The sequence below is a fragment of the Silurus meridionalis genome, chromosome 20, assembly GCF_014805685.1.
Source record: "Silurus meridionalis isolate SWU-2019-XX chromosome 20, ASM1480568v1, whole genome shotgun sequence".
NCBI classification, from domain to species: domain Eukaryota; kingdom Metazoa; phylum Chordata; class Actinopteri; order Siluriformes; family Siluridae; genus Silurus; species Silurus meridionalis.
The window spans coordinates 5,255,258-5,282,995 of NC_060903.1; the positions used below are offsets into that span (position 1 = coordinate 5,255,258).

General features: G+C 37.3%; 1 protein-coding gene across 2 annotated transcripts in view; it reads right to left on the reverse strand.

Moving 5' to 3' along the window:
* LOC124403008 (protein APCDD1-like) overlaps window positions 1-13,694 on the reverse strand; it is an 18,308-nt gene extending 4,614 nt beyond the window's left edge. The window contains exons 1-4 of one of the 2 annotated variants that reach the window (XM_046876528.1): window positions 13,332-13,694; window positions 4,944-5,127; window positions 3,933-4,143; window positions 2,296-2,610 (exon numbers count right to left, since the gene is read on the reverse strand). In XM_046876528.1, coding sequence (XP_046732484.1) covers window positions 2,296-2,610; window positions 3,933-4,143; window positions 4,944-5,127; window positions 13,332-13,398 — 777 coding nt within the window. In that variant the 5' untranslated portion in view covers window positions 13,399-13,694. Of the gene's footprint in view, window positions 1-2,295; window positions 2,611-3,932; window positions 4,144-4,943; window positions 5,131-13,331 lie in introns of both variants that reach the window. The other variant, XM_046876527.1, reaches the window with a different exon arrangement.
* Window positions 13,695-27,738: the final 14,044 nt, after the last annotated feature.

Sequence of the window (27,738 nt, forward strand, 5' to 3'; positions counted from 1 at the left end):
GTTTTCAATTTGAACATTTCCATATATATATATATATATATATATATATATATATATATATATACACACATACACATACACGTTTACGTATATATATCGGGCTTATCAGTATTTATTCAAATGTTTAAACAGGCTGCGGTATTAACAGAGCCATGCCTGGTTGTGTCCAAACGCACCAGACTCCAACACAGGGAACAATGGAAAGAAAAGAACAGAAGAGAAAAACCCAGACTGCATGTGTGGACAAGATGTGTTCACCCCGTCTCTGCTGATGAAGATTTCAGTTGATGAATCCCTGATCTTCTGGCTAACCTCAGACTTAGCAATGCAACACATCTGACAACATGTCTCACTCCGTCTTCCTCTCTCACTCTTTCCCTGGCTCGAGTTGCTCTTTTGTTTAGCCAAAGCTATCCAAAGTCATTTGGAAAGTTGTGATTGCTGCAGTCTAAAAAAACACCACATAAGAAACGTCGAGGTTTATTTTCCTTTCTCGTTTCTTTCCGCGCCATTAAAACACTAACACCAACATCCTAATTTGTGTGCCGACTTGCCAAGTGGTGCCAATCATTCGACGCCGCTTGCGGACCGGCTCGAACCAGTTCGGGATGGGACCACGGAAAAAAGTGGCGGAGAAATAGGAAACGAGAGGAAAACAGTTGGGACTATTGCTGGCTTCTGCCCATGCAGCTCTGATCCACCCAATAACCGCAAATGAACAAAGTGCCACTCTCGAATCCTCTCAAAACAGATCCGGAGCTGGGCACAAGCTGCTATTTTGTAATTTACGGCTGGAATCGTCATGACAGCAATATAACATCTTAAAAATAAATAAATAAAAAAAAGGAAGGATCCCTCCATCCTCAGATGGCGAAATTGTTAATTAAACGTCTTTTATGCATGGCTCGGCCGTGTTTGGCTAATGTGGTCGCGATGCAACAAAGTGTAGACCAAATCGTTAGGCTTGATTTGAATGAAAATGAGTGCCACATGCTTCGCTTTTGGTTGTTTGTTCTTTTTCTTTTTTTCTTCTGCGACTCAGTCTTTAGAGCGACTCTTGTTTGGAATAACATTTGGCTGGCGAAACCGTTTTTAATGGTACACGTTTATGTGGACATCATCTCTGTCTGAAATTATACCAGACACAGAAAGAAAACGAGTTACGAGCTTTTGGAAAAGTGGGAACATAAATGCAGAAGGTTTTCCACACGTAAAAAAAAAAAAAAAAAGATAAAAATTTACTGTACAGTCCTTGTGTCCAAGGCTGGTCTGCTCATTTTGTGGTGATCTTTGCTGTGTTTTTGAAGTGTCCCATATAAAACACGTGAAAGGCATATATTTTCTATAAACTCTAAAGCCAGTCTTGAGCGAGACCTTTCGTATTTGTGGACAAACACGAAGGGGAAAAAAAAAATGCTGAGGAACGGAGAGCTTTCCAATTCTTCCCCTATGGCATGCAGGAAATCGGACCTGGAGTGTGAATTCTCCACAACACCACATGTCGAAGCTTACCACTGTCTCTGGTACACGACATCTGATCTCTGATCTCGTTCAAAGTTAAATCGGCGAAATCGTCTGAAACGAGGCTTGATTTATTTAATGTGCATGATGTGACCTGTACTAGGACATGCATCCAAATCCAGACAACTGCTGGACATGAATGCACACATTTGTCTAAAGGGATTAAAGAGAAACACAATGTGAGTGATTGTGAAGGACTAGAGCATGAGCCATTGTGTAACCCGACTGAAATGTTCATCAAAGCTCAAAATCAGGGCAATTTCACAGTTGAGTGTTTGACATGGCGAGAGCGGTGCCAAAGTGTGGTGAACGAGAACCAGTGTTTCTAAAGTTTTATTGAGAACTTTGATCTTGTAGTGGGATCCTTTTATTGAGGTAAACAGACTGAAGTGGTTCGACATGTAACTATGCTTTTAAAAGAAAAAAAAAAAAACTTGCAGAGAAAAAAAAGTTGCAACTTCCTGTATTGTGTCTTAATACAAAGTTATATGTCCTAATGATGCAAAAAGTACAGCTGGTTGCCTTTTCCTTCCAATTTCTGTCTTAACAGCTAAAGAAGGCATACTTTCGACTTTCTTTCATGTACGTACACACACACACACACACACACACAGACACACATATAAATGATTTCAATCTAATTTGCAACTCATGCAGTGTCATGAATTTGTGGGAAAATCACCTTCCAGCATTAATATATGCACACACTGAAAAAAGCACAAATGTATACGTGAGTTTACACGCAAACGTATGTGCACATATAATCCCACTGACCTTGGAGTTCTGCAGTGGAGGCTGATAGCAGGAAGGCTTGTGGCTCATCCTCTGGCTCGTCTCAGTATTGATGTCACCTAGAAAGAGCTCTTCCACGGGCTGCTCCATGTCCCGGTTCACGTATTGCTTCTCAATGCGCAGCAGCTGCAGCTCCTGCATGGTGAAGTTCAGGCCGCGAGAGCAGTTGCAGTTTCCGTCCTCACTGCAGAGCTCATAACTTAGGTTCGGCTCCAAAGAGACGCCTTTCATTCCTTTGCAGCTCTGTGCCAATCGCCTGCTCAGCTCCTTGGCCGTGTTCGTAGAGTGGCACATCACCTGGATTACAAGCAGAGCAGAGTAAAAACATATACTTCACAATAAAACTTCAGTACGGTCTCTGATTCACTGCTAAGCGGGAGATCGGGTTAAAATTGAATCACGGTTCTAATTCGTTGCTCGTAGTGGTCTTCTAGATCGGTATGTAACCGGTTAGCATAGTCAACTCTTTGCACTTGGCCAGTTTGTAATATTTTCTTTAACATGGGTAGAAAATCCTATCTACTACTCTTAGATGGGAACTAGGCTAAAACAGACCTTAGGTAGCAAATAAATATTCAGAAGAATGACACTTGTCCAGAGTGGGTGACCCAGTGTATTTGCCGGTCCTGGTGTACCTGAATTCTTCTGTTTTCCACCTTGAAGAACCCTTAAATGTTCCATAACCTTTTCAGAAATATCTTGATAAACCCTGAACCATTAAAGGAACCAATAAAAGACAGATTTTATTCGATTGAATTAGCAAAAGTGATATTTAAAATGAATTCCACACAAATGACACATGCTGAGGCAAAGCGGCAAACTTTAAACCCGATCCGTTGAAGTGTGTGGTCTGGTGTTTCTCCAGTTCGAGAAACACAACTTTTAGTTTCCATTTACTCTCTGACTTGCAAAAATGGAGTAACCATTTCACCTGATCCTATCGTACACCATGACCTCTCGTTAAATGTTTATAAAGATGTTATGCAGAAAATGAAATCTTGTTTCGGAGGTAAAAGAGATTCTAGCGAATGTTTGTAGATTGTACAGTTAGCCTACTTTGCTAATTTGCCAACAAAACTTGAACACATAACAAGCAAATCGTACCAATTTCCAGCTGATTAGGGCTTTATTTTGTGTTCAACCAGTTTGATTTAAAGTCTGTATACGTCATTTATAGCTACTATAGTGACAGCATACATTCGCAAGCATTAGTAATCGCTGCATGCCTACAATCATGTGCTAAGGTGGATTATAAATGTTCAGGCATGAAAAAGCAAAACATGGTATAATTAAGAGGACAAAAAGTGTCACAATATCTGAAACAATGCCTGAGGTGGAGGAAAAGCCACTTTATTAATATTAAATGGAATGAATCTGTGCAAAAACAAGGACAGAATATATATATATATATATATATATATATATATATATATAGCTAGCAACAATATAAGCAATAAAATATATATATACAATTATAATAATAATAATAACATTTTCTCTCTCTCTCTCTTGTAATTTGGCAGGACGTACTGAAATTAATATCTTCTTGTTAATTCCTCATCAACACTACTAGTAAATCAGCGTTTTCCCAATTACGGTGTGCCATCATGGCGTCGCACCTTAATATTGTGGATGTGGTAGTCGGCCTCTGTGCCACCGCGAATGACCCATGAGGCCTGACGCATGTGTATGCGGCCCTGGATCACCAGCGTGTAGGTGGGCTCAGTGCAGTGGTTGTCAGCATAGTAGAACTGCCAGGCCTGAAACGTGTGGTTGTGTTGAAAATGGTAGAGGCGGGTGATAAACTCCGGGCCAGGACGTACCTCACAGCTGCCATAGCAACCCGGAAAGTGACAGAAGGGAAAAAAAAGGTGTGGAGGATTAGACAGAAATAATTGTTCAAGCACATTTATTTACATTATATTAAATCCTAAAAATACTATTAATCCACTATTAAAAACTATGTATAAAATTGTAAGACAGTGGATGTGATCTCTGCCCACTGATTGTTGATAAGAATAAATACATAGATATAATAAATACATACATAAAATATTTTGTAATAGTAATAGAAAGTAATATAAAGTACTTGTTTATTTCAGTGTGAAGGTTTTTTTAATTGACAATTTTTTACAATTGGTTTGCTGGAAAAATCTTTATTTATTTATGGCCAAGAAAATAATGTATAATCACATTTTACATTGTGATAATCGAAATAAATGTGATAATCGAAATTTTGGGAAACTCTTCTGTAATGTGCGTCTTATTAAGGATATGAATGAACATGGTTATGTAACTTTCATGAAAGTGGATCATCTCAAAAGATGTTTGGTCCTGGTTATAATAACTATAAAAAAAAATCATACATATAAATACAACAAAAATGTCATAAAAACAAACAAACAATATTTTTCATAGTTGTATATAATATATAGTTTTTTCTACTGAAATGCTTCCTTGGCAAATGTATCAAACAAATGATTAAAACCATTGTGGGCAAACTATTAATAAAATTATTTTCAGAATTTTCTTCATTACCTGTACAGCATTATGCCATTCTATTTTCAGTTATTAGTTCAGTATTAAGTACTTTTCTCTATTCAGGTCACGATCTCGTGTCACGTACTTACCTGGTGGAGACCCAGTGGCCCTCTAAGTTGGGGGGCATCTGCACAGTAACACGTGCTCCGTTATGGAGACGCTTTAGCATGTCCTGGCACTGCATGGCTTTGGGCGGCCAGCTTAAACTCTTCTCCAGAGCCAGACGAGGTGAGCGACCATCCGCGACATACAGAGATGAGCCTACTGTCCAGCCTACTGAATACACAACCACATAAAAACATGCTCAGCCCTTTGGCTAGTTTGTATTATGTTTGGTCATAATTGCAAGGATTATAAATAAAGCAGTGTTTATTATTAGGAATGTAGTTATTGGCAATTATACACATTTCATGCAGATAATCTTTAAAGTTGGGTGAAAAATAAAAAAGTAAAGGCTGAAACTCCTTGATAAATGAGATCATAGAATAAAAGGACAGGTTCAAGCTGACAGAAAAGTCACTCATTATAACCATGATGAGCAGAAATCTCAGAAAGTACAACACCTCTTAGGAATTTGAAGCAGCCAGGGATACACGTTCACAAAATCTGGACAGTTGAAAATGATCAAATGTAACTTGATCCTTTACCAATGCCAGAGATTGTTTGAACACTTGATGGCTGACCTGAATTCTGTTCCAAGAAAATTCACAGATAAACGACATACATAAACTGGCACAAAACTGGGAGATTCCCTGTGGGGAGTTATGCAAGCAGCACTTAAAGTGTTCAAAACAGATCGCTCTCCTGGTGGTACAAAAATGTGATTTGGAAGGTACTGAGTTGTAAAGTGTAGTCATCAACTTTTTTAACGTTATTGGCAGATATTCAGTAGATATCGCATCTGCTGAAATGTGGGTTTATATTATTTAGAAGAACTTTCATTTTAGGATAACATCGGGCACATTCATTAACTCGCTAGCGCTACAATTGTCATCTCTGGTCACCGCAAAGTACCGAAAAGCTGAGGAACTTAAAAGCAAACGTCTGAAATGAAAGGAAACTAGAGTTCAAGGCTATTGGGCAGAACTCCATGTGTGCAGACGTCTTTTACACACCAAAATTATTGTAGGTTTGGAACCTGTTATTAGGGATAGTTGTGTGCCAATCCTGTTCAAAGGCGATGCTAGTCTGCCTGTGCTACTCTCAAAACTTTAAACCTAATTCTGATTATTGTATTTCAAGCACAACTGTATCTTTCTGATTGACCATGCGTGATGGGGCAGCAAGATCCAAAGGTCCAAGGTCCAATAACCATACTAAGGATAACCAAAGGATATCTTTACAGGATATTACTTATTACTTAACACGTCTAACTCCAGTACCAATGGCAAAATGCTAATAAATGGCTCCACTCCATTTCATTCCCTTTCTTAAAAACAATGGCTATAGCTAAACATTTCACCTTGGGTAGGGCTTGAAAGAATAATTCATTAAACATAAAATGTCTTAGACTGTTTATGACTATGCTGTGGATGCTAATGTCATAGCTCATGTCATAAAATATATATATACACAATGTGTTAGAATGAAATGAAGTTCTGTAAAAAAAAAGAAAGTTTGTCATATTTTACCACAACATATAGGAAGAAATCCAGTATTGACTGAATATGTCAGTATTGTCAAATGTATCCCACCTTTAATCAATACAAATTGATTGCTTTGACTTTAATTATAAGTCTGGCTTGTTTTTCCTGCAATTGTGTTAATAAAATGTATGAGATCTATAGCAAGGAACACAGTAGTATAAAATATATATTTTATTATTCACTATTTTTAACACAGTCCTTTTTAGAGATTTTTTTAATCTGAATTTAGTAGGAAGAACAGTGTAATCTTTCCAGACACGAGACTGTGCAGCCTGTCAAAAAAGTCAGTCAAAACAAAAAATTCTTAGGCTCACATTTACTTTCCTATTCGACTACACTAATGCCATCCAGATAGGGCTTTGTTTTCATAGAGAGCAAGAAGCATTTTGTCTGGTGAAGACAAAGTAACATGAGGATTTATCAATGAATTAATAGAGGTAAGGTGTGAGTAGAATTCTGACAAACAAGTACCATTAAAACCTCTTTTATGGGATATGAATAAATGTGAACATGTTCATTTCATAAAAGTGGATAATCTCAAAAGTTTTGGTTCTAAATATAAAAAGAAATTCAACATTTCTTGTTCTTTTTTCACTCAATTGAAAAAAAGATTTGAATGTCCAAAATTTTCCTCAATACCTATAGAGTCTTGACTTAAAGTTGACAAAATTAACAAACTTTCAGGCTTAAACTAACATAATGCAAGTTATATAATGCACATTAGGTCTTTGGGAGACTGTACCATAAAATAATAACTCTCCAAACAAAAAATGAAAGCCATTGTGAGTTAGCTTCATCTAAATAATGCCCATTTTCTGTACTAACTGTACAGCATTAACCATTTAATTTTCAGTTCAGTATTCAGTTAAGTATTAAGTACTTTTCACTAATATAGATCTGATCTACGGTCACATGCTCACCTAGTGGTGGTGACCCAGTGGCCCTATGTGTTGGGGTTCATCTGCATAGTAACACAATTATGGAAATGTTTGGTATGTCCTGGCACAGAGCCACACTGATCATAGACAAGACAAGATATGATCAAATCTATTGAATCTTTTTCACATTTCATCAGTTCCAACTGATTGCTTTGATTTTTATTAGAAACCTTGAGAACAAAGAAACAGAATTTTTCTTAAGTGTTAGAAGCCCATGAAAACCTCCTTTATGTCTCATATCCATGTTCTATAGTGCCCGTGGATATACATTATTTCACAAAAATTGAGTCCACACTCACATTTCAGCAATGATTTTAGTATATCTTCTAAATGGACAATACTATAAAAATTAAACTTAGATATATTTTAGAGTATCAATGTGCACTTTGTATAGCAGTACAAATTTACTGTCCTGAAAATAACTCAACATACAGCCATTACTGTCAAAATAGCTGGCAACAAAAGTGAGTAGACCCTAAGTGATAACAGCTGTATGTCGTTTAATCATGCAAAGCCACATGTCCTATTCATCATGTTCATGTTTTTTGTCTGCTTGGCAGGACCATAAGAATTTGTGTATCATGTATTAGAGCAGTTAAAATTTGGTGCTTTGAGTACAAATCTCTCATACTGACCACTGGATGTTCAACATCCACCTCATGGCAAAGACTCTATGTGGATTTGAGAAGTGGAATTATTGCTCTCCAAAGATGGCTGAGGCTACAAGAAGATCAGTAACACCCTGAAACTGAGTTACAGTGCAGTGACCAGGGTCATACAGAGGTTTAACAAGACGGATTCCACTCGGAACAGGACTTGCAAGGTCCATCAAAGAATTTGAGTCCTCGTGCTGTGCGTCAGATGCAGAAGCTGCCTACAAAAACCAGACGCATGATTGCTGCAGCATCGCTTTAGAGGTTTTCAGTGCTCCGTCGCCACACACTGCAACAATTTGGTTTGCATGGCGTCGTCCCAGACGGAAGCCTATTCTAAAGCTGGCTCACAAGAAAGCCTGCAAACAGTTTGCTGGACAGAACCTGTCCAAGAGCACGTATTACCGGAACCATGTTCTGTGGTCTGATGAGACTACGATGAACTTGTTTGGCTCAGATGGTGTCCAGCATGTGTGGCGACGCCCTGGTGAGAAGCACCAAGAAAAATGTCTTTTGCCTACAGTCAATCATGGTGGTGGTAGCATCACGGTCTGGGGATCATTGTGGGGAAACATGGATTCCAACATGTACTGTGACATACTGAAGCAGAACATGATGCCCTCCCTTAGAGGCACTTTGCCAACATATTAACAACCCCATACACACCGCCAAGATGACAACTGACTTGCTAAGGAAGATGAAGGTGAGTGGCCCAGTACGTTTCCAAACCTGAACCTTATTGATTACCTGTGGGGTGAAGAACTGCCATGTGTCTAACATCCAGCAGCTCTGTGATGTCATTATGGAGGAGTGGAAGAGGATTCCAGCAACAACCTGTGCAGCTCTGGTGAATTCCATGTCCAGGAGGATTAAGGCAGCGCAAGAGATCAATGGTGCTCACACAAAATATTGACATTTTGCACACAGTTTTGACATGTTCACTTAGGGTGTACTCACTTTTGTTGCCAGTTATTTATTTAACAATGGCTGTATGTTTACAATACAATATAAGTGTTGTCACTTTTGTGAGATACTGTAAGGGCTCCATTTGCACCTGCACCGACTCCCACTCATCAAGCCGACCATGTGATTAATTCTAAACTGTGATATCTGGAACCAATGTGGAGATGTTGGCCACGGCATAACCCGGCTTCTATTATGTAAACACACTCCTCCACAATACTGTGAAAAGGCAACCCGACATTGCCTGCTTTTGGGAGATTTTTTTCAAATGCCACTTTAGCCCCCTGGCCTTGTCATGGATTTGCACGGTTCTTTTTTTAATTAAAAGAAAAACCTAGGTTTTTGTATCAACCACATTTTCTTTACAGACAACTTCGCTATCGATCCAAAGGTTGATAAATTCTGCATGGAGATATACCTCAGGAGGAATTTAAATCAAGCTGACTTGGAACAGATCCGTAGCGAGAGGAACGTAAATTTGAAATCGGATGAAGCTTCATGGACAGAATGAAGCCAGTACTGTAATGAGCCACTGGAATAAATAGGATCATCCTCTAATAACATGGCCAGCTTTATAAAAGCAGTCAGTACGCGATGTAAAAACCCGCAGTATAAATATACAGAGGCACTGAAGCATAGAGAGGATTTATGACCCATGACCCGCAGGGGGCATTTATGACCTACTGGCGTCCTGCAGCCTGGGTAAAGAGAGAGGCCGTGACTGGACCTGATGTCATTAGAATTCTCATGCATGGGTACGCTGCCCGTCTTTGTCTATTGTACTCTTAAATATACCCAGTTTATCGCAAATGAGCCGATGCCTTACCCTGCCTGTTGTACCGCTTTTGCTGAACAAATCTGCTTTTGAAAATAAAAATAAAATTTCATATGAGGTTAATTGTCAAACCTCCATGCTTGGAAGCCAAATAGATCCTTCAATTCCAGCCTGAAGCCCATAACCACTTTTTCCCAAGCTCTAATTCAAAGCACCCACTCAGTTCCCCAATCCTTTAACCACCAAGAACATTTCCAGTTGGACAGACCCCATCGGTGAGCTAACAGTCCTGGGCCAGCTGACAAACGGACAGACGAGCTCAAGAATCGAACTTAGCTGGCGAGAGAAATCCAGGACTTTCTGGGACATCCTGCCTCTGCTCTAAAGCATTTTACCATGTCTCAATTCATGTACGACGGACAGCACGTCTCTGACATTTTTCTCTCAAGACATCGTTTAGTAGTCTGGTGTCAATACAAGATTTATGTATCCATAAGAATTTTATAGCATGTGCAAAGAAATTTAATAACAAAAAAAAATCCTAACTGGCACAGGAGTTAATGTATGTATTAGATTTAATGTCATTTCTTTGGTTTGCCTAGTGTCTAATTAGACTGGACCAAATTTTAATAGTTTCTATACTTTGTTAATTAATGTTTACTTTTCATTGAGATTCGCTAACTGCATGTGCCAGCAGTCTAATTATCTTAGCATAGGATTTAACAGCTTCAGTGTCAGAGCGATTTAAAAACGCCTCTGCGCAACATCAAAAACGGGCTCTAAGCCGATCCTTTGGTTTCTCTACGACCTTATCCTGAGGTTTCTCTCACACCCATCCCACCCTCCCATAAATTTGCATTACACTCTAATCCAGTCTGACACTGGCAGTTTTATGGGTGCCAGGAAAAGGCTGCAATAACGTGCCACTTAATTAAACTTTTGGTTCCTTTAAACACACATGAGAGTTGAAAATATTGCGGTTTTTTTTTTTCATTTCTGGGCCCAATTTGAAGTGAGAGCTGAATGTTTGGACTCCGGTTGTCATTTCTAGCAGACGGAACCATACCAGGCCGCTATCGCCATCACAGAGAGCCAAAGTATAGCCTTGAACTCCAGAAAAGCCCCACATCTACCCGAGAGGCACAGGGAGAGCACTTTATTGCCTACCCTTCCCTGAGTAGAGATGATTTAAACATAATCTCCCCCTTGAACCTCCATAATGTAGAAACTTAGTTCTTACAAATGTATGCGGAGGCCTTTTGGGAAAGACAAAAAGCAATCCTAAAGAAATGCAGTACTGAACCATGTGTTCAGCACATTTGGTGTTTTTACCATCTGCTTTAACACTCAGTAAGCACTAGTAATTAGTTATAACAATCAGGTGCAGAGAAAATACAATATTCAGACAGTTGGAGACTCCAGAACTTAAAAGGTGCTCATCAGCGCCCTCTGTGTGCCCTTACTGATCTGCAGACACAGCATGCGCTCTATAACCTGAAATCACTGGACACCAGTTCTCAAGTGCAAGATAAAGCAGATGCATTCATTAAAGCCAGTAAAAGTAAAAAATAAAAAATAAAAATGTATATTAAAATAAGGAAAATCAAGTAACATTAAAGCTACAGGTTACGTGAAACTGATTACGCGATTAAACCACTGTGTGCAACCAGCTGATTTCACCCTGAAGTTTCATTTTGTCTGTGTTTTCACTCACACCTTATCATCATCATCATCATCATCGTGTGAATGTTGTCTGGAAAAATAATGCAACCAATGGATCCCTTTTCACCAGATGTGAAATGACATCTGACATGGTCATCTTTCCAAAATCAACTGGACATTAATTACATTTTTCCAAAATTGTTCCTATTCAGATTAACCACATAGATTTGGTGACTGGATCCCGTACAAAACAAACTGGCATGCGAAGGCTAACATTAATATATTTCGGATTTAAACAACGTGAGCGTGCAAAAAAAAATATGTTTTTGTCTGTATGGGTGCACGAGCCACGAGACAGTTGGGTTAATCTAATAATGCAGACAAACATTCCAAATTTTCTCTGAAATAATTCTCAAATATTTTTGATTCAACTGAATAGTTTGAGTCATATAACAAACAAAAAGGCCAGGGATACAAATGATGGGACCCTTAATCTAATATCCTTTTGTACAACCTTTAGAGGTTATCAGTACAAACAAGTGCTATCTGTAGCTCTCATTCAGACTTCTGCACCTGTTAACAGGCCTTCTGGTCTACTTTTTATGAGGAAACATAGACATTTGATAGCATTCAGATCAGGGAGTTGGCCTCATTGAAGCCCAACTCATTATATTCCAGTGTTTTGGAAATATCTGAGCCATTTCTGGGTGCTTTAAGTCAGATGTTTTGGGTCAGTATCCTGTTAGAGGATCCATGGCTGCACCTGAGATAAACTGTCTGACTCTGGGAAGTTTTTTTTGCTCTAGAATGGCTTGGCAGTCTTGAGATTTCATTGCACCTTGCACAGGTTTAAGGTCAGACATCGCAAAGCAATTCCAGACCATTATCGAGCATTCCCCATGTTCCACAGTAGATATCATGGATATTTCTTTAAAAATCTCTTTGTATTTTGCCAAAAAAGCTTCCAGTCTGGCCTTTTCTTTTTTCTTTCAACAAAGGAGTCCATGGAGCTCATTGATGTTTAAAAAGTGACATGCTGTGTGATCAGACACTGATGTAACTTGACCTCAGAGATCAGATTTTGTCTCTGTTTTTCTTGGATAGTTCTCTGCCATTCGCACCAGCTTTCCGTTCAATCCGTCTCATTTTTCTCATGCAGCCTCATCCAGAAAGGTTGGCAACAGTCCCATGGACATTAAACTTCTTAATAATATTTGCAACTGTAATAACAGGAATATCAAGCTGCCTGGAGATGGTCTTAAAACCTTTACATTTCTCCTGCTTGTCTATTCATTTCTGTTTTACCTGCTGAGACAACATTTTCTCCTTCGCTATTGCTGGTTCATGTTCAGTGTGGTGTACAACATGATACCAAACATCAGTGACCACATTTCTCACAATTTAAATAGGCTGAATGATTGAACACGTGTAAAACTAATTTCATAAAAATGAAAATTATTTCGAAACATCACTAGGATGCAATTATTTTGATTTATTTTCTAAGATTGTTTTATTATTCAAAATATTCTGTTACATCAAAATAAAAAATAAAAATGAATTTGTATTAATTTTTTGTATTCACAATATAGACATCAGTTACTTTTTGTCCGTTTCAAGTTACTTATGAGAAAATCGTGGGTTCTTGTAGGGTCCTAAGGTTGGAGTTTGTCCAAGTCTGTATCTATTTGGGTACTTGAGCACCCTTAGTGTCTGTTCAGTTTTTCCTTCTGGGGAACTCTGTATTATGTAAAAGCAAAGAAGAACACATTTAGAAAGCTTGGACTGTCATCAGTCCCTATGAGCGTGTGTGTGTTCAGTAACAGTGAAACCATGAACTCACCAAGCGTCACCAGCAGCAGGGTTACAGTAATGTCCATCCTCCTGCAGCCGGACCCACAGCTCCTCATTGTGTCCTCATGCACTTCCACTTTGGTGCTGCCAAAATCAAATCAAATCGCCAAGAAAAGCGTATCCAGACATCTAAAGGAAATCGCTGAAGACTGCGCGTCCTGAGCCCGCGACCGAGTGGGAAAAGCGCCGAGGAGCCGAAGAGCCGAGGAACCGTGTCGGTGTTTACGTGCTTGCAGACAGACGCGGAGAAGCTTAGATAGCTCAGAGCCTGACTTCCGTTAGCGAGCTGTTCAACTCCGGGTTCCTCATCACCACTGGAGGCTGATCTGAGAAACCGGAGCCTTTTACTAGAGACAAGCGTTCCGAGTCACTTTACTGAGCCGACTCTTTTGAACACACTGTTGTGCTGAGAGTAGTAGTACTACTGTCATAAATCCTCCATGCTCAGGGCACAGGACACAGGGCACAGGGCTCAGGACACAGAGCACAGGGCTCAGGGCAAAGTTTTAAACCATGAAACAACACACGGATTATCCTATCATTTTGCCTTTATAACAACAGTTTCTTTTCTTTTGTCATTTCTTTTATTTTCTTGGCTTTTCTTCTCTTCTCTGTCATTTCTTTGCTTTTCTTTACCATTTTTTGTTTCTTTACTTTTCTTTACTGTTCTTTTTTTGTCTTGTCTTTTCTTTACTTTACTTTTCTTTATATCTCCTTTCTTCACTTTTTACTTTACTTTTCGTTACTTTTTCTTTCTTTTATTCCATTACTTTTCTTTTCATTACTTTTTTTCTTTAAAGTTATTTTTATTTTCTTTACTTTTTATCTTTCAATTTTTTTACTTTTCTTTATTACTTTTCTTTCTTTATATTTTCTTTTCATTACTTTTCTTTACATTTTTTTCTTTTGTTACTTTTCCTTTCTCTGCTTTGCTTTAATTGTCTTTGCATTCATTTTTTTCATTACTTTTCTTTACATTTCCTTTCCTTTCCTTTCCTTTCCTTTCCTTTCCTTTCCTTTCCTTTTCTTTCCTTTCCTTTCCTTTCTCTTTGATCTCAGCTATGACTGCATGGCCCCTGATTTACAAACTGCTACAATTTCAAAAACTGTACATTTGTGTAAGTTACATGCAGGAAACCTAATTGTAAAATTGAAATAAATATAATATAAATTCCTGGACAAAACAAAAAAAAAAAACAAGCCAAAGCCCAAAACTGGTAAAATATTAAGCATTTATTATATATATATATCACAATAACTAATTCTTTTTAATTTCCTGACTAATGATTTTGTTGTTTTTCCCATTCAGGTCTTGGCCCAGGGTTTTATATACATACTGTTTACATGGTCAGAATGATCTTTTACAATAAGCTGCTGTGTTTCCACCAGTTTCACCTGCGATTGTTTATCTGTTACATCTCATGAGAGAATATTATCCTGAAATATAAATAACCTCTTCAATATTTTACATTTACAATTTTTTATTTATTTTAAGCTCTAATGCAGACTTTTCTCAGGCACATAATTAAAACTAATTAATCTGGTCAGCTGACCAACGTGCAGAAAGTATTATTCTGCTGTAACACTTCTGTCATTCAAATCAAAATTTCATTAATAAGTGAATGAAAAAAAATACCAATGGTAAATGATTGAGTAGAAAGTATACTGAAATGTTCTAAAAGTATATTACAGTACAAAAATATTCAATATGCATGCAGATTTCATACAAGCACATATTTGCATGATATCAAATATGAAAACATTTCAAAATGTTCAACTTAATATATAAACAACATTTAATATTTTGATTTGAAACTCTTGCAGTGTACAGAAAAAGCTCTCCACTCACACTTCCCTATTTAAAACTATAAATTTTTTTCCTTATGGCGTAAAGAATACAGATGAACAGAGTTCAAAACATTGCAGTGCCTCGAGGAAGAGATGAGATATGTAATTTCCTGCAACTGTGATAACTATGTGTCCATATGGAAAGAAAAAGGAAAGAGCATCCAAAATGTTGGGTTTGGTTTCTATGTATTCAAAAGACTTTAATCTCTCAGTATGACCACAATCAGACTTGCCTTTTTATTTCTCCCACCCTCTCTCTCTCTTGCTCTGTCTGTCTCTGTCTCTTGCCCTCTCGAGAGACTCTGCAGCTGTAAAAGTGAGAAAAATAGAGAGGCTTGAATTGTGTCTATAAAGTGGTGACTTCATGCATATCTGTTTCTGTCAAACTCGGTTTTTCATCCACACACTCTCCATTGTTCGCACTCAATGTTTTCATCTTAGGAAAACCACAGGTATTAGAACAAATGTCATCCACACCCATCTTTCTCTCTCTCTCTCTCTCTCTCTCTCTCTCTCTCTCGCTCTCTCTCGCTCTCACTTCCACACACACACACACACACACACACACACACACACACACACACACACACACACATTTCTACAGTGTTCTCTAGTGAATAGCCATCTGAGATCACAAGTAAAGACAAGCTGTGATATTAAAAAAATCCACTTGGCAGGGATGAAAAACCCTACATGGCTTATTATCTCCGGATTTCCAATGACCTCACCCCCCGATATGAGCTGGATCCAGCGAGTTCTCCTCTGTAAAAACAACATTAATACGGACCTTTAACAATAAATCAGTGCGTATTTTATCCAGTTAATAAATAAAAGAAACTCTCAAGCAGACATTCTTGCATTTCTTCCTGAAAATATAGTGCCTTTTTTACAGTCGTAATTATTTCAGCCAAGATTCTGTGTGTGTTGTGTGTGTGTGTGTGTGTGTGTGTGTGTGTGTGTGTGTTTAGGGTTGGAAGGAGAGTGTGTCTAAGGCGTGGACCAAATTCTAACTAATCAGTTTTCTGTACCACCTTCATTGTGGAGATCTATACAAAAAATTCACAAACACACCAAGCCACACAGTTTTTTTTACTCTGACCTTTGCCCTCTAATCTCTGCAAGTTTTTCTGTATGTGTGTGTGTGTGTGTGTGTGTGTGTATATATATATATGTGTGTGTGTGACCTGTAGCACTGATCAATGGATAGCTTTAACACACCCTCTCTGATGTTTTTAACCAATATGTGGGTTTCGGGAGTCAAAACAAACACTAGCCTCCTGTCCCAGTCATTAGACCTCTCTCATTAGCATTCACTCAACCCTCTGAGCTGCAGCGCACAAACTGTACAACCATGGCTGACTGTACATGCTGTGTTGTAGTACATAGAGTGATGTGTAGTCATGTATACATTGCCATGGTGTCATAGTAATGTTTTTGTATGCCACCATGGATGCTGGTTTAATGAAAATCACAGTAATATTCAATTCAATTCAATTCAAGTTTTTTTCTACAGCGCTTGTCACATTTGGACATGGTCTCAAAGCAACTTTACAAATACATACAGTGTATTACCTGAGCAAAACATGGTAGTTGCACATCAGGGATGTAACCCAATATAATACATTATTTAGAATGTACAGATAATGCACATAAAAACCAATACAAATATGAATAAGAACCACAATATTGTCAGCATGCTTCAGTGGGCATCTGCTTCAGACTAGAGGTGTTTCAGCACTAGGACTGGGAAACCCATTTCAGGTTAAATGCACTGTCACAAAAGAACAGGGTTGATCCTAGACCTGCCCTGAAAGGTAACGTTTGAAGAATGTAGTTTACCTCTAAATTCAATTCAAGTCTTATTTGTATAGCACTTTTAACAATGGGCATTGTCCTAAAGCAGCTTTACAAAAAAAAAAAAAAAAAAAAAAAAACAGATTAAAATAGAATTTTTTCATGTCACAAATTTGTCTCTAAATGTTTATCCCTAATGAGCAAACCAGCACCACCAGTGGCTTGGAAATGGCAAAGAAACCTTGAGAGGAACAAGTGTAAAGGAAATTGTTGAAAAAACTTCAACAATTTCAAATTGAGTTCAAATTGAGTGCTTATTAATATGTATACTTCGGAAAGAAAAAAAAAAATGAAAGAAGATACTAAAATAGATCAAACTAGTTTAAGCAGCACATTTGAATGCACAGATTTCAGAATTTTAGCTTTATGGGGATGTGTTGAACATGTAATTTAGTAAGTAAAAACGGTCTAGCTTCCTTCTTCTTTGTAGTTTTTGTCTCTTTATCTTTTTTCCTTTTTTTTTTCTCTCTACTTGTCATAAAATCAAGATTAAGTGATTTTTGGCCCACATCCAGAGTCTCTAATTAAACTTCTTGTTTGGGATATTTCTTCTCCTGTTGCGTTACCATGGAGTTTGTCACGGAATCCGTCGCCCTTACTCGCTCTCCGCTTTGCTCTTCACCTCCCCTCATTCTCTCTTTCCTTCAGTCCTTTTGTTTTTTTCCCCAGATTACAGATATGCAGAGGGCAAGATCTGGAACAATGCTCATAGAGAGAATTTGGATTTAGCAGCCTGGCTTAGAAATGAGATGAGAGTGAAAAAGAGAGAGAGAGAGAAAAAGAGAGGAATGGAAAGAGGGAGGCTGAGCAGTCACGGTGTGTTAACCATGTCTGTGTTCAGTAATCGAAAGCCTTTGTGGTTCCTCTTTCAGAATCAGGCTATGCCTAAAGAAGGTTTTATAGAAAGAATAATAACACACAAGACTCAATACTTTAAATGAACCATACAAAAATATTATGTAATATTTGCCATTATACAATTCTACACATATATATTATAGAGCTATTGTATCTCTGAATATGATTGATCAGAAGTCTGTGATTATATTTCTATAATGGGAGTTCTGATATTAATTCCACATGCAAATCTCAAGTTTATATCAATGTACAATAAATGATTATTTTCATGGCATCAGCAAATTCAATTCTCTGATGGATATCCACATAATATAACGGTAATAATGGAGTACTATACAGACAATTAAAGAGATTAATAAATAACATCTTTGAATCATTAATATTAATAAGTGTAAGGAGATGTTTATTTATAACATTTAATGGAAGGAGTCTTTTCATTAATGATGCCAATTGTGACACTATAAGATGAAGAAGAAGACTTAGTAACCTGCTAAAATTGGGAAGGAATCAATTTTAGGAGGGTAAAAATAACTCCAAGTTGTGTCAGGCTGTATCACACCAACCTGTCTTTAATTACTTTCCAAAAAAAGATGCCATGTTAAGTATTGTTCCTTAACACATATACGCATTTTGCTTGAATCGCAGCTTGTCGCAGTGACTTTCGACAGACCATCCCTTCAATTTCAGTCAGATATTCACCTTTCCCTCTGTCAGCTGCTGTATTATTACTGTAATATTACATGTCTCGATAAAACATTTGCTTTCCAGTAAAAAAACGGACGTTCACCTTTCTGTCCTGCAGCTACTGTACGCCAGCTGAACTTGTCACCCTGAAAGGTGATCATCTCATTCTCACTTCCTAGCTGAGGGCTGCAGGCTTTCTTCAGAACTTCGCCTGTATTTTGTGTCATCCATCTTCCCATAAATCCTGACATGTAACCCACTCCCAGCTAAAGAGAAACACCTGCACAACAGGGTTCTCTCAGCACCACGCTTTACTTCAGAAACGATGGTTAAATATAAGGGCTTTTCTCCAGACATTCACTTTCTGGATGACATCCAAAACATTGTTATATTCGACCACAGCACCTTTTTCCACTTTTGCTGGTGAATATTTAAGGGACTTCTTTTTTTTTTTTTAAACAAAACGTAACTGAGATGTAATGAACCTTTTTAAGTCAAGGATCACTTTCATGAAGGAAGAATTGTGGACAGATTTTAACATTTTTGTCAGCTGGACCCACAGAGCAACATTTACTGTACAAAGTTGTAACTCATTCTTATATATATATATATATTTTTTTTTTTTCATTTGGCTGATTCTTTTATTTAGTGTGATGTACAAGCACAATGATTGAAAGGATTTTTAAGGGATTGACCCCAGTTTAAATCCTGGGACTTGAAGTCATAAACTCTTAGTGAAACTAGCAAAGTATAATAGTATAAAAGTATAAAAAATAGTGCTATGGTCACATGCTGAAGTCTCAAGTCTATAAAGGTATATGTCATTTTTCAGTCTAAACAAAAAAGAACCCAAATGTCTGGGAACATAGTAAACACAAGCTGGACCAAGAAACAGCATTGATGACAATCATATATGACAAACATGAGAAAAGTAGTGCTTTATATAAGACTATGATTAATAGAGTTTGCGAATCAGGTGCACATACAATCACATGACATTGTGAATTTTGCTGATGTTAGTCATTTTCCTATAGCTTTCAGTCGGGCATTATGCAAATGGTCACAATGTTTAGGTCTGTGTAATTTTCTGTTACTGCTCAATTACTTTTCAGTAAATGATATCGAGTAGCATCCAGACCTTCAATCGCACAATATAAATGTGGACTGAAGGAGCTGGTTGCAATTTTTTTCCCGTTGCTGTCAAATGTAATGTTCTATATGCTAATCTAAATGCCTAAATCCGAGTGTGACAAATTGTGGTTACATCAAACTAACAGACAGTGACACTGGACTTTGCCTCTCGAGCTGGAACCCAAAAAACAAAAAGAAAAAAGATGTGTAATTGAATAGAATAATACTATTTTATACAGAATAACTGTTCAGAATGATATAGAATGGAAATCTAAAAATATCCTCTTTTTTAATTTTTAAATGAAATAGATATTAAAGTCGATCAACTGAAAATCTAAATGTATGAAAATGAGACCATTGTTTTTCCCACATTTGTGTCACTAAAACGTAAAGATTTGTGTCAGTTTGGAGGCATGGGATCAGTTTCTGTATTTGGTAAATTACTTAAAAACTAGGAAACATGACATATTAGGCAAAAGGGTTTATCATGATGACTCGCTCTTCATGGTTTTTCAGCATAATGATATTCTAGTGAGCTGAAAACACTGTAGATGTGCTTATTAGTCTTTTATACCGTACATTACCTTCATGATCTTATTTAGACATACTGCTTTTCCATTGGAGCGGTTTGTATACAGAACATGCCTGTTTAAAACCTTTCTTCTGAGTGGCACATTTTTATGTGAAATATGCCACATGCTGTAGGTATGCAGTAATAATCAGTATATAGGATGAAATAATGATTTGTAAGACTGGAGGCTTTGAACATTTTGAAAAGTTCTAACTGAACAATAAGCTCCTTAAAGTTTAGAAATTAGGGAGGAAGAAGAGGAGGAGGAGGAGGGGAAGGAGGAAAAGGGTATGAGATCAACACTGTTTGGCAATCATCAAGCCAGCTTCAGTATGGCCAGCATCTGCTTGGAGCATGGCTGAGACTTGTTTAAACAAATCCAGATTTAAAACGAGAGCCCAAGAACAGAGAGAAAGAGAGAGAGAGAAGGAGAAAGAGAGAGAGAGAAGGCTCTGATGATCTAGGCCTACACTCTTACCAAGGTTCACAAACAATAGAGTAAATAAAATCATCTCAGAAAGAAAAAGAGAAACATCGAACGTTCCCATCTTTCTCACACGGCAGCCCACGCCCTTTCAAACATCTCAGTGAGAGAGAGAGAAAACGACAGAGAGCTGACCCCTCTTTCACTCAGTTTCTCTGTTTGCCAGCCACTGCCAGATCTGTGCTCCACAAATGGAATCTCTCTGTAGTATGGCCACAATCCCACAATGCCCCACCACGGCTGCCCTGCGCAGTTCAGACCTCCGTGGGTGAGCTTTGTCAAAGCGTCTCTCTCTTTCCCTCCTGTTTGATGTGGTTTGATGGGAACATTTCCACAAGCACAGGATCTGCATCTGAGCCTCTGCCTGTTTTCCATTTAACAGGTGATGGCATATAAAATTCGGCGCTCTCGCTTTGATGTTGACTTTTACAGTAATTGTCTGATTGCTCAGTGTTTACCTGAAATGAGAAAACTGTAAAAAGTTAGCTTAGCTTGCTCAGTGAAGAGATACAAGAATCCCACAGCAGATGTGGAAAGTAACACATGCAATTACTTTCTTACTGTACTTAGTTACATTTTAATAACGTTTTTTTCTTCACTTTTGCTTTTTTCTAAAAAGAAAATCTACCTCCCACCCTACATTTTTCGGATGCTATAATGTTATTTATTTATTCATTTTTCTGTTTCGGACATCTTTAAACAATTGATAAAAAAAATTTAATTCTTAGCAGATGTGACAAAAACGAGCATAAATGCAAATTGATAGATTTAGGCACACGTTTGTACGTTTTACATTTTAGTTTGTCACGTACCTACCGTATCGGTTATACATTAGCCTACAAGCTATTTTTTTTCCATCATGCTTGCTTAAAAGAAAATATTATTTCTACTGCACTAATTCATCAGCGGTCATCTGTTGTTTCAACAAATGCTTTAAACAAATTTAGGAGGTTGAGGAGAATCTAAAAGCGCTGATTTCCTGAATGCTATAGTAATGAGTAAGACAAAACTTGAATGTAACCTTGTGACCAAAACCAAACGCCAGCCATCGTCCTGCTGCTGTGTCAAAACATAGCTTAAAAGGCATTATTAGCTGTATATGAGCTGTCTATGAAGCACGCCTTTTAGGTTGCATATACTCCTTTAATAAAAAAACACAAAATGTAATAAAACCTTAACTAAAATACAAAACACAAATTCATAAATTATACAAAAATAAAAAGAATCCTGTTCTTTTCTGCTTTCGTAAACTGCCTGATTCATCCTGATGTCCTGCTTTTAGATGAAGTTCTTTCTCTGCTGTCGAGCTCTTCACATTAACAGCCCATAGATCCATGATGTTACTGTGGAGGGTTAAAGTAGCCATGAGGAAGGATTTAGACTGTAATTCACTTACAATTTGCTACAAAAGCTTAGGGTTACAATTGCCATGAACTGTTTCGGACTCCAAAAAGACTCCAAAAAGTGTCCAACAGTGAATTGACATTCAATGTTATGAAGATGAGGATGGGTTCCTGTTTAAGTCTGGTTTTGCTCAAGGTTTCTTACTTATACCATCTCAGGGAGTTTTTTCCTTGTCCACTATCACCAATGGTTAGTTCATTATGAATACATGTATATGTTATAATTTAAATTGAAATTGTTTATTAAAATTTTGGGACAATGTCCTGTGTTAAAAATGCTACAGTATATACAATACTATATACAGTACAGACCAAAAGTTTGGACACACCTTCTCATTCAAAGAGTCTTCTTTATTTTCATGACTATGAAAATTGTAGATTCACACTGAAGGCATCAAAACTATGAATTAACACACGTGGAATTATATATGGAATTATATACATAAAAAAGTGTGAAACAACTGAAAAATTTAATATTCTAGATTCTTCAAAGTAGCCACCTTTTGCTTTGATTACTGCTTTGCACACTCTTGGCATTCTCTTGATGAGCTTCAAGAGGTAGTCACCTGAAATGGTATTCCAACAGTCTTGAAGGAGTTCCCCGAGAGATGCTTGGCACTTGTTGGCCCTTTTGCCTTTACTCTGCGGTCCAGCTCACCCCTAAACCATCTCGATTGGGTTCAGGTCCAGTGACTGTGGAGGCCAGGTCATCTGGCGCAGCACCCCATCACTCTCCTTCTTGGTCAAATAGCCCTTGATGCCTTCAGTGTGACTCTACAATTTTCATAGTCATGAAAATAAAGAAAACTCTTTGAATGAGAAGGTGTGTCCAAACTTTTGGTCTGTACTGTGTATATATATATATATATATATATATATATATATATATATATATATATATATATATATATATATATATATATATATGAATATAATGGAACTAAATTTCATAAAAGCACGTTATTTACCACTGTTTCTTTATATTGACTTCAGAAGGACTACAACCACCTCATGGCACCTCATCACAAACAAACACAATAAACATAATTATTTCTTACTTATCCTTATTACTAACTAAAATAAGCACTTATTCAAGCCATTTACAGTAGTTACAAAATAAATCTTGGATGCTGCGCTTTTGCAAAACACAGAATCACAGACTCTTTCACACTACATGACTTTAATCATTTGTGTTAAGTTCTTGGACAGAGAAGCAGCAGCACACACTACACAATCACTCACAGATGAGGCTCACACACTAAATGATCTGTGACCTGGAGAGATCATTAAAGGTGCTTGCCTCCTCCCCAAATTTTGCTTTCTCAACAAGCAGTTTCAGTCTTTTTTGTACTTATTTTGTACAGAAAGAAGAAAAACAGAAATGTGTGGATGGAATATCATTTGGGCAGATTGTCTGTTTTGCAAAGAGAACTGGAGCTTCATTTTAAGCTTCATTTTTTAGCGGTTCCCTCTAACCCTATCTATCTATCTATCTATCTATCTATCTATCTATCTATCTATCTATCTATCTATCTATCTATCTATCTATCTATCTATCTATCTATCTATCTATCTATCTATCTAAAACAAATACTATGTACAGTACAAATACATATATAATAACTATAAGTTTTGATTAAACAACTGTGAATGTTTGTGTGGCCTATCCCATAAATGTCTGATAATCTCTTCTCTGGTCATTAACAGAAAAAATGAACTGTTTGTGTCAGCACTCAAATTGTTGACGAGCTCAGACAGTGATGAGTCTCTTAGTAGATCAAAGGTCTGGACATGCTGGAGGGCAAAGAGGAAACGCAGCTCAAAAATTTGTCTGCAACATTCCATGGGCTCCTGTCTGAGCGGCGAATCTAAATTTATCACCATCAAACGAAGGCTACTATGTGGCATCGCTCGGTTTAAGAGCCTAAATAGATAAAGACACTGTCAATTTTGGTCAAGTGTGTGCATGAGCATGTGTAAGTATTTTGATTTGTTACACTGCAAGCATGTCAGCACAATCTCAAGCATTTCAGAGGAGAAAGGAGAACGCAAAATGATGGAGGCAGAACGTAAGTGATCCTCAACATTCTCTAGAATTCTTAATAACAAGGGAACATCTTCCATATGAGACTATTAATGTTTTGCTCTGATGTCTGAATTTCTGTAATTATATTATGATATACACCTGAGTTAAGCATGCAGGAACCTGCAGTAAGCTTTCCCTCTCTGTGTGTGGGTGTGTGTGTGTGTGTGTGTGTGTGTGTGTGTGTGTTAACAGCAACATGCCAGTCAACAAAGATACCTTCAAAAGATGTTATCGTTTTGGGGAATTCTGCTGTTGAGGTTTATTGTAATGTGCACTGTACATTTTTCTTGAATGGGGCTTCAAGCAACATAAAGAGGTCTATACATAATAATCATAAAAAAGAAAAAACGAAAAAAATTATCCACTTTTGAAGGAGAAAGATGTTTTATATTTGTCATATGTGAAATTCTTTCTTTGCATTTCCCAGCAATGTTATTAAACTGGGGTTAGAGCACAGGATCAGACATTATACAGCACCCCTGGAGTACAGAGGATTAAGGCCCTTGCTCAAGGACCCCAAGAGTGGCAGCTCCGCGATATCAGGGCTTGAACCCCCGAGCTATCGATCAGTAATCCAGAGTCTTAACCACTGAGTTACCACATATAGCTTTTGATAGTTAAGTAATATTTGAAAGGCAACGTTTAGTATTTAGATAAAAATGTATGATGTTCATTAATAAGTAAAACTTATTTAGTAAGCTGTAATCTTGTTGTCAAAAAGAGGAACTAAACACTTCAGGATAATGTTATTGAAAAACTGTCATTGTCACAGTTGCCTGCATTGTGTCTTTTTCCTTATGGAGCATCCAGCACAAAACTTCTTTTATATACAATTTTCCCTTAAAACAAACCTGTTATGTATGTAAAAAAAAGCATGTAATCACAACATATTTGCGTATTTTACAGCAAAATTTCAAAGTAAGGATGGTGAAGAGCATTAAAGCCGATCTGTGTATGTCAAGTGGCAGAGGCTCTGGAATCTATTGATTCACAGTGTAACCTAAATGATGTGCACCACAATTACTTCCATAAGTGCAGGCAGACTGCGGTTTGAGTGAATGGCATTTCTCTCAGACTTTTCTCTTCCTTCCTGTCCCCATCTCTCTCTGTTTCTCTCCCTTTTTTCATTCTTCTCGCTCTGTGTCTCCTCAGTCATGGTCCGACCCATTGCCTGTGCAGCAGATCCTCTGGAGCGTGGCTGGAACCGGACGACTCAAGTCTACATAAATACATAAATAAAAAACAGTCCTTCATGCCAATGCAGTTTACTTTTATGTTTCCCCCCAAAACCGCCTCGTGTTTATGAGAGAGCAAATACATTCAAAACATTTTCTAGCCACAAAATTAGTTCTGCTCCAACGAACCCCTTCAGGACTCCAGTGCTGCCATGGAAACGAAATGTTTCTAATGTAAAACAAATATTAGAGCTCAACCTCATCCTCTAAAATTCTCTTTTCAGCTTGCTATTTCTTTTTATTTCATTTTATTTTTAATAAGAGATGACATGAATTAAAGCAACAACTATAGCGGATTTCAAAACAAAAATATAAAGAAAGTTTGAAGAAGAAATATAGAAGAAGAAAGGGATTGGGGGTTGCTCCTCAAAGGCTGTACCAAACATTCTCAATCTCTCTCTCTTTCTCTCTTTCTCTCTTTCTCTCTTTCTCTCTGGTTGTTCACCAGGCAACTACAACCATTATAAAATCTCATTACTGTATGATTCATGATCCTTCACTGTTACATTAGTGTTTTGCTCCAGTCAGGAAGCCATATATCACAGCACATGACCTGACCACATTAATGGCAAGACCAAGTTAGAAAAGCCTCATGGCAGAGAAAGAGAGAGAGAGAGAGAGAGAGAGAGAGAGAGAGAGAGAGAGAGAGAGAGAGAGAGAGAGAGCACACATGGCTCAGTGTACATTGTATATCAGTAGATCCTGGGGAAAATCCTTTTATCTTGCTCAGAGGAGGAGCAAGTGGACGTGTAATATAAAATGTGATTAACACTTGCATCACTGCATTTCGTGGTATTTTTGTTTCCAGATATTTAGGGTCTGTACAAAAAAGACAGCTACCTTAGATAAAATGCACAGAATCATGAATCACAAAACAGAGCTTTATTTATATATTGGATTTGATCCTTTATATACGAAATTGAAAAACGGCATATACTAAAAAATCATAAAAAAATGCATCCTGGGGTAAGTTTCTGCTTGATGTTCTCTGTGTTTTTATGTATGTCAGAGACACAACATCTCCCTGTCTTGAGAAAAGAACAAAAAACATCTTTATTTAAAACTCATCCAATGTTGTTGTGGCATTAATAAATGGTTAATGTACAAATGTTATAAAATGAATGAATGCATTATTCAGAGTGTGTCCTTTTATGTTAGAGGTGCTTTTTTCTGTCCTGTCTGAGGAAAGAATTATGGTAATGTTTTACCGGCAATATTCTGGACCTGATGGTGCATGGAAACCACAAAAGCTTGGTGGAAGCATGAATAACCAGTATGCTTTTAAATTCTTACAAAAATCTTTTTTTATTTCTTTTTCCATTTTTGGGAAGATTATGGTCAATGTCTGGAGCACAATGGTAGTGTTTATACCGTTTCTTGTCACAATATTTCTATAAAAGCTAATGAAATAAAAATCTTACTTTTAGAATATCCTCATAGAATCTGGTTCCTTTTTCTTTTTTTTTTTTTTCTTTTTTTTTTACATTATACAGTTTAAAAAGTCGGGAAAAAAACAATATGTAAGAACATCCATAGTAACTTCCTGTGTTTCTCCCAAGTATATTTTATTCTGTTTAATGGTTGGAGGACTGAACTTTTTTTGCACAGCAAAAATATTTTAAACAGACCTATTTTAAAGGTTTTTGCCCCTGTTCCTTTCTTGAAACAGTTCCCCTGTGTCGAAGTTTTTGTTTGCTTTGCTTGTAATCATCTTTACACTAAACAGAAGGTAGATGAATAGGTCAAATCTGACAGCAATAGACAAAGTACAAATTACCCCAGTAAAAGGAAAGTAGTCCCTTTGGAAGAGTTTCAGACAAAAGTATTAGGACACCTGACTTTTCCAGCCCCAATCTGTTAGAACAATGTTTGAGGCACACAACTGTATAGGATGCCTTTGGATGTGGTTGCATTGAATTTTCTCTTTACTTGAAGTAGAGCAAAATCTGTTCCAGCATGACAATGAATATATAGTTTACATGGGATGGAGAGGAAGATCTCGAGTGGCCTGCTATAGAGATCTAACCCTATTGGCGCTGACTGCACCCCAGGCCTTCATATTACATTCAATCCCACAATCAGAATTCTGGGGTTACACATTTGGTCTTGCAACAGCAAATCATTTTAAATCATTTATGGATTCTCCTTAAAATGGCAAAAAAATAGTATGTTTTTCTTAAATGTAGTACAGTAAAAATGTAAATATTACACATTAAAATGTAATTAAGTAAAAGTTTTCCAA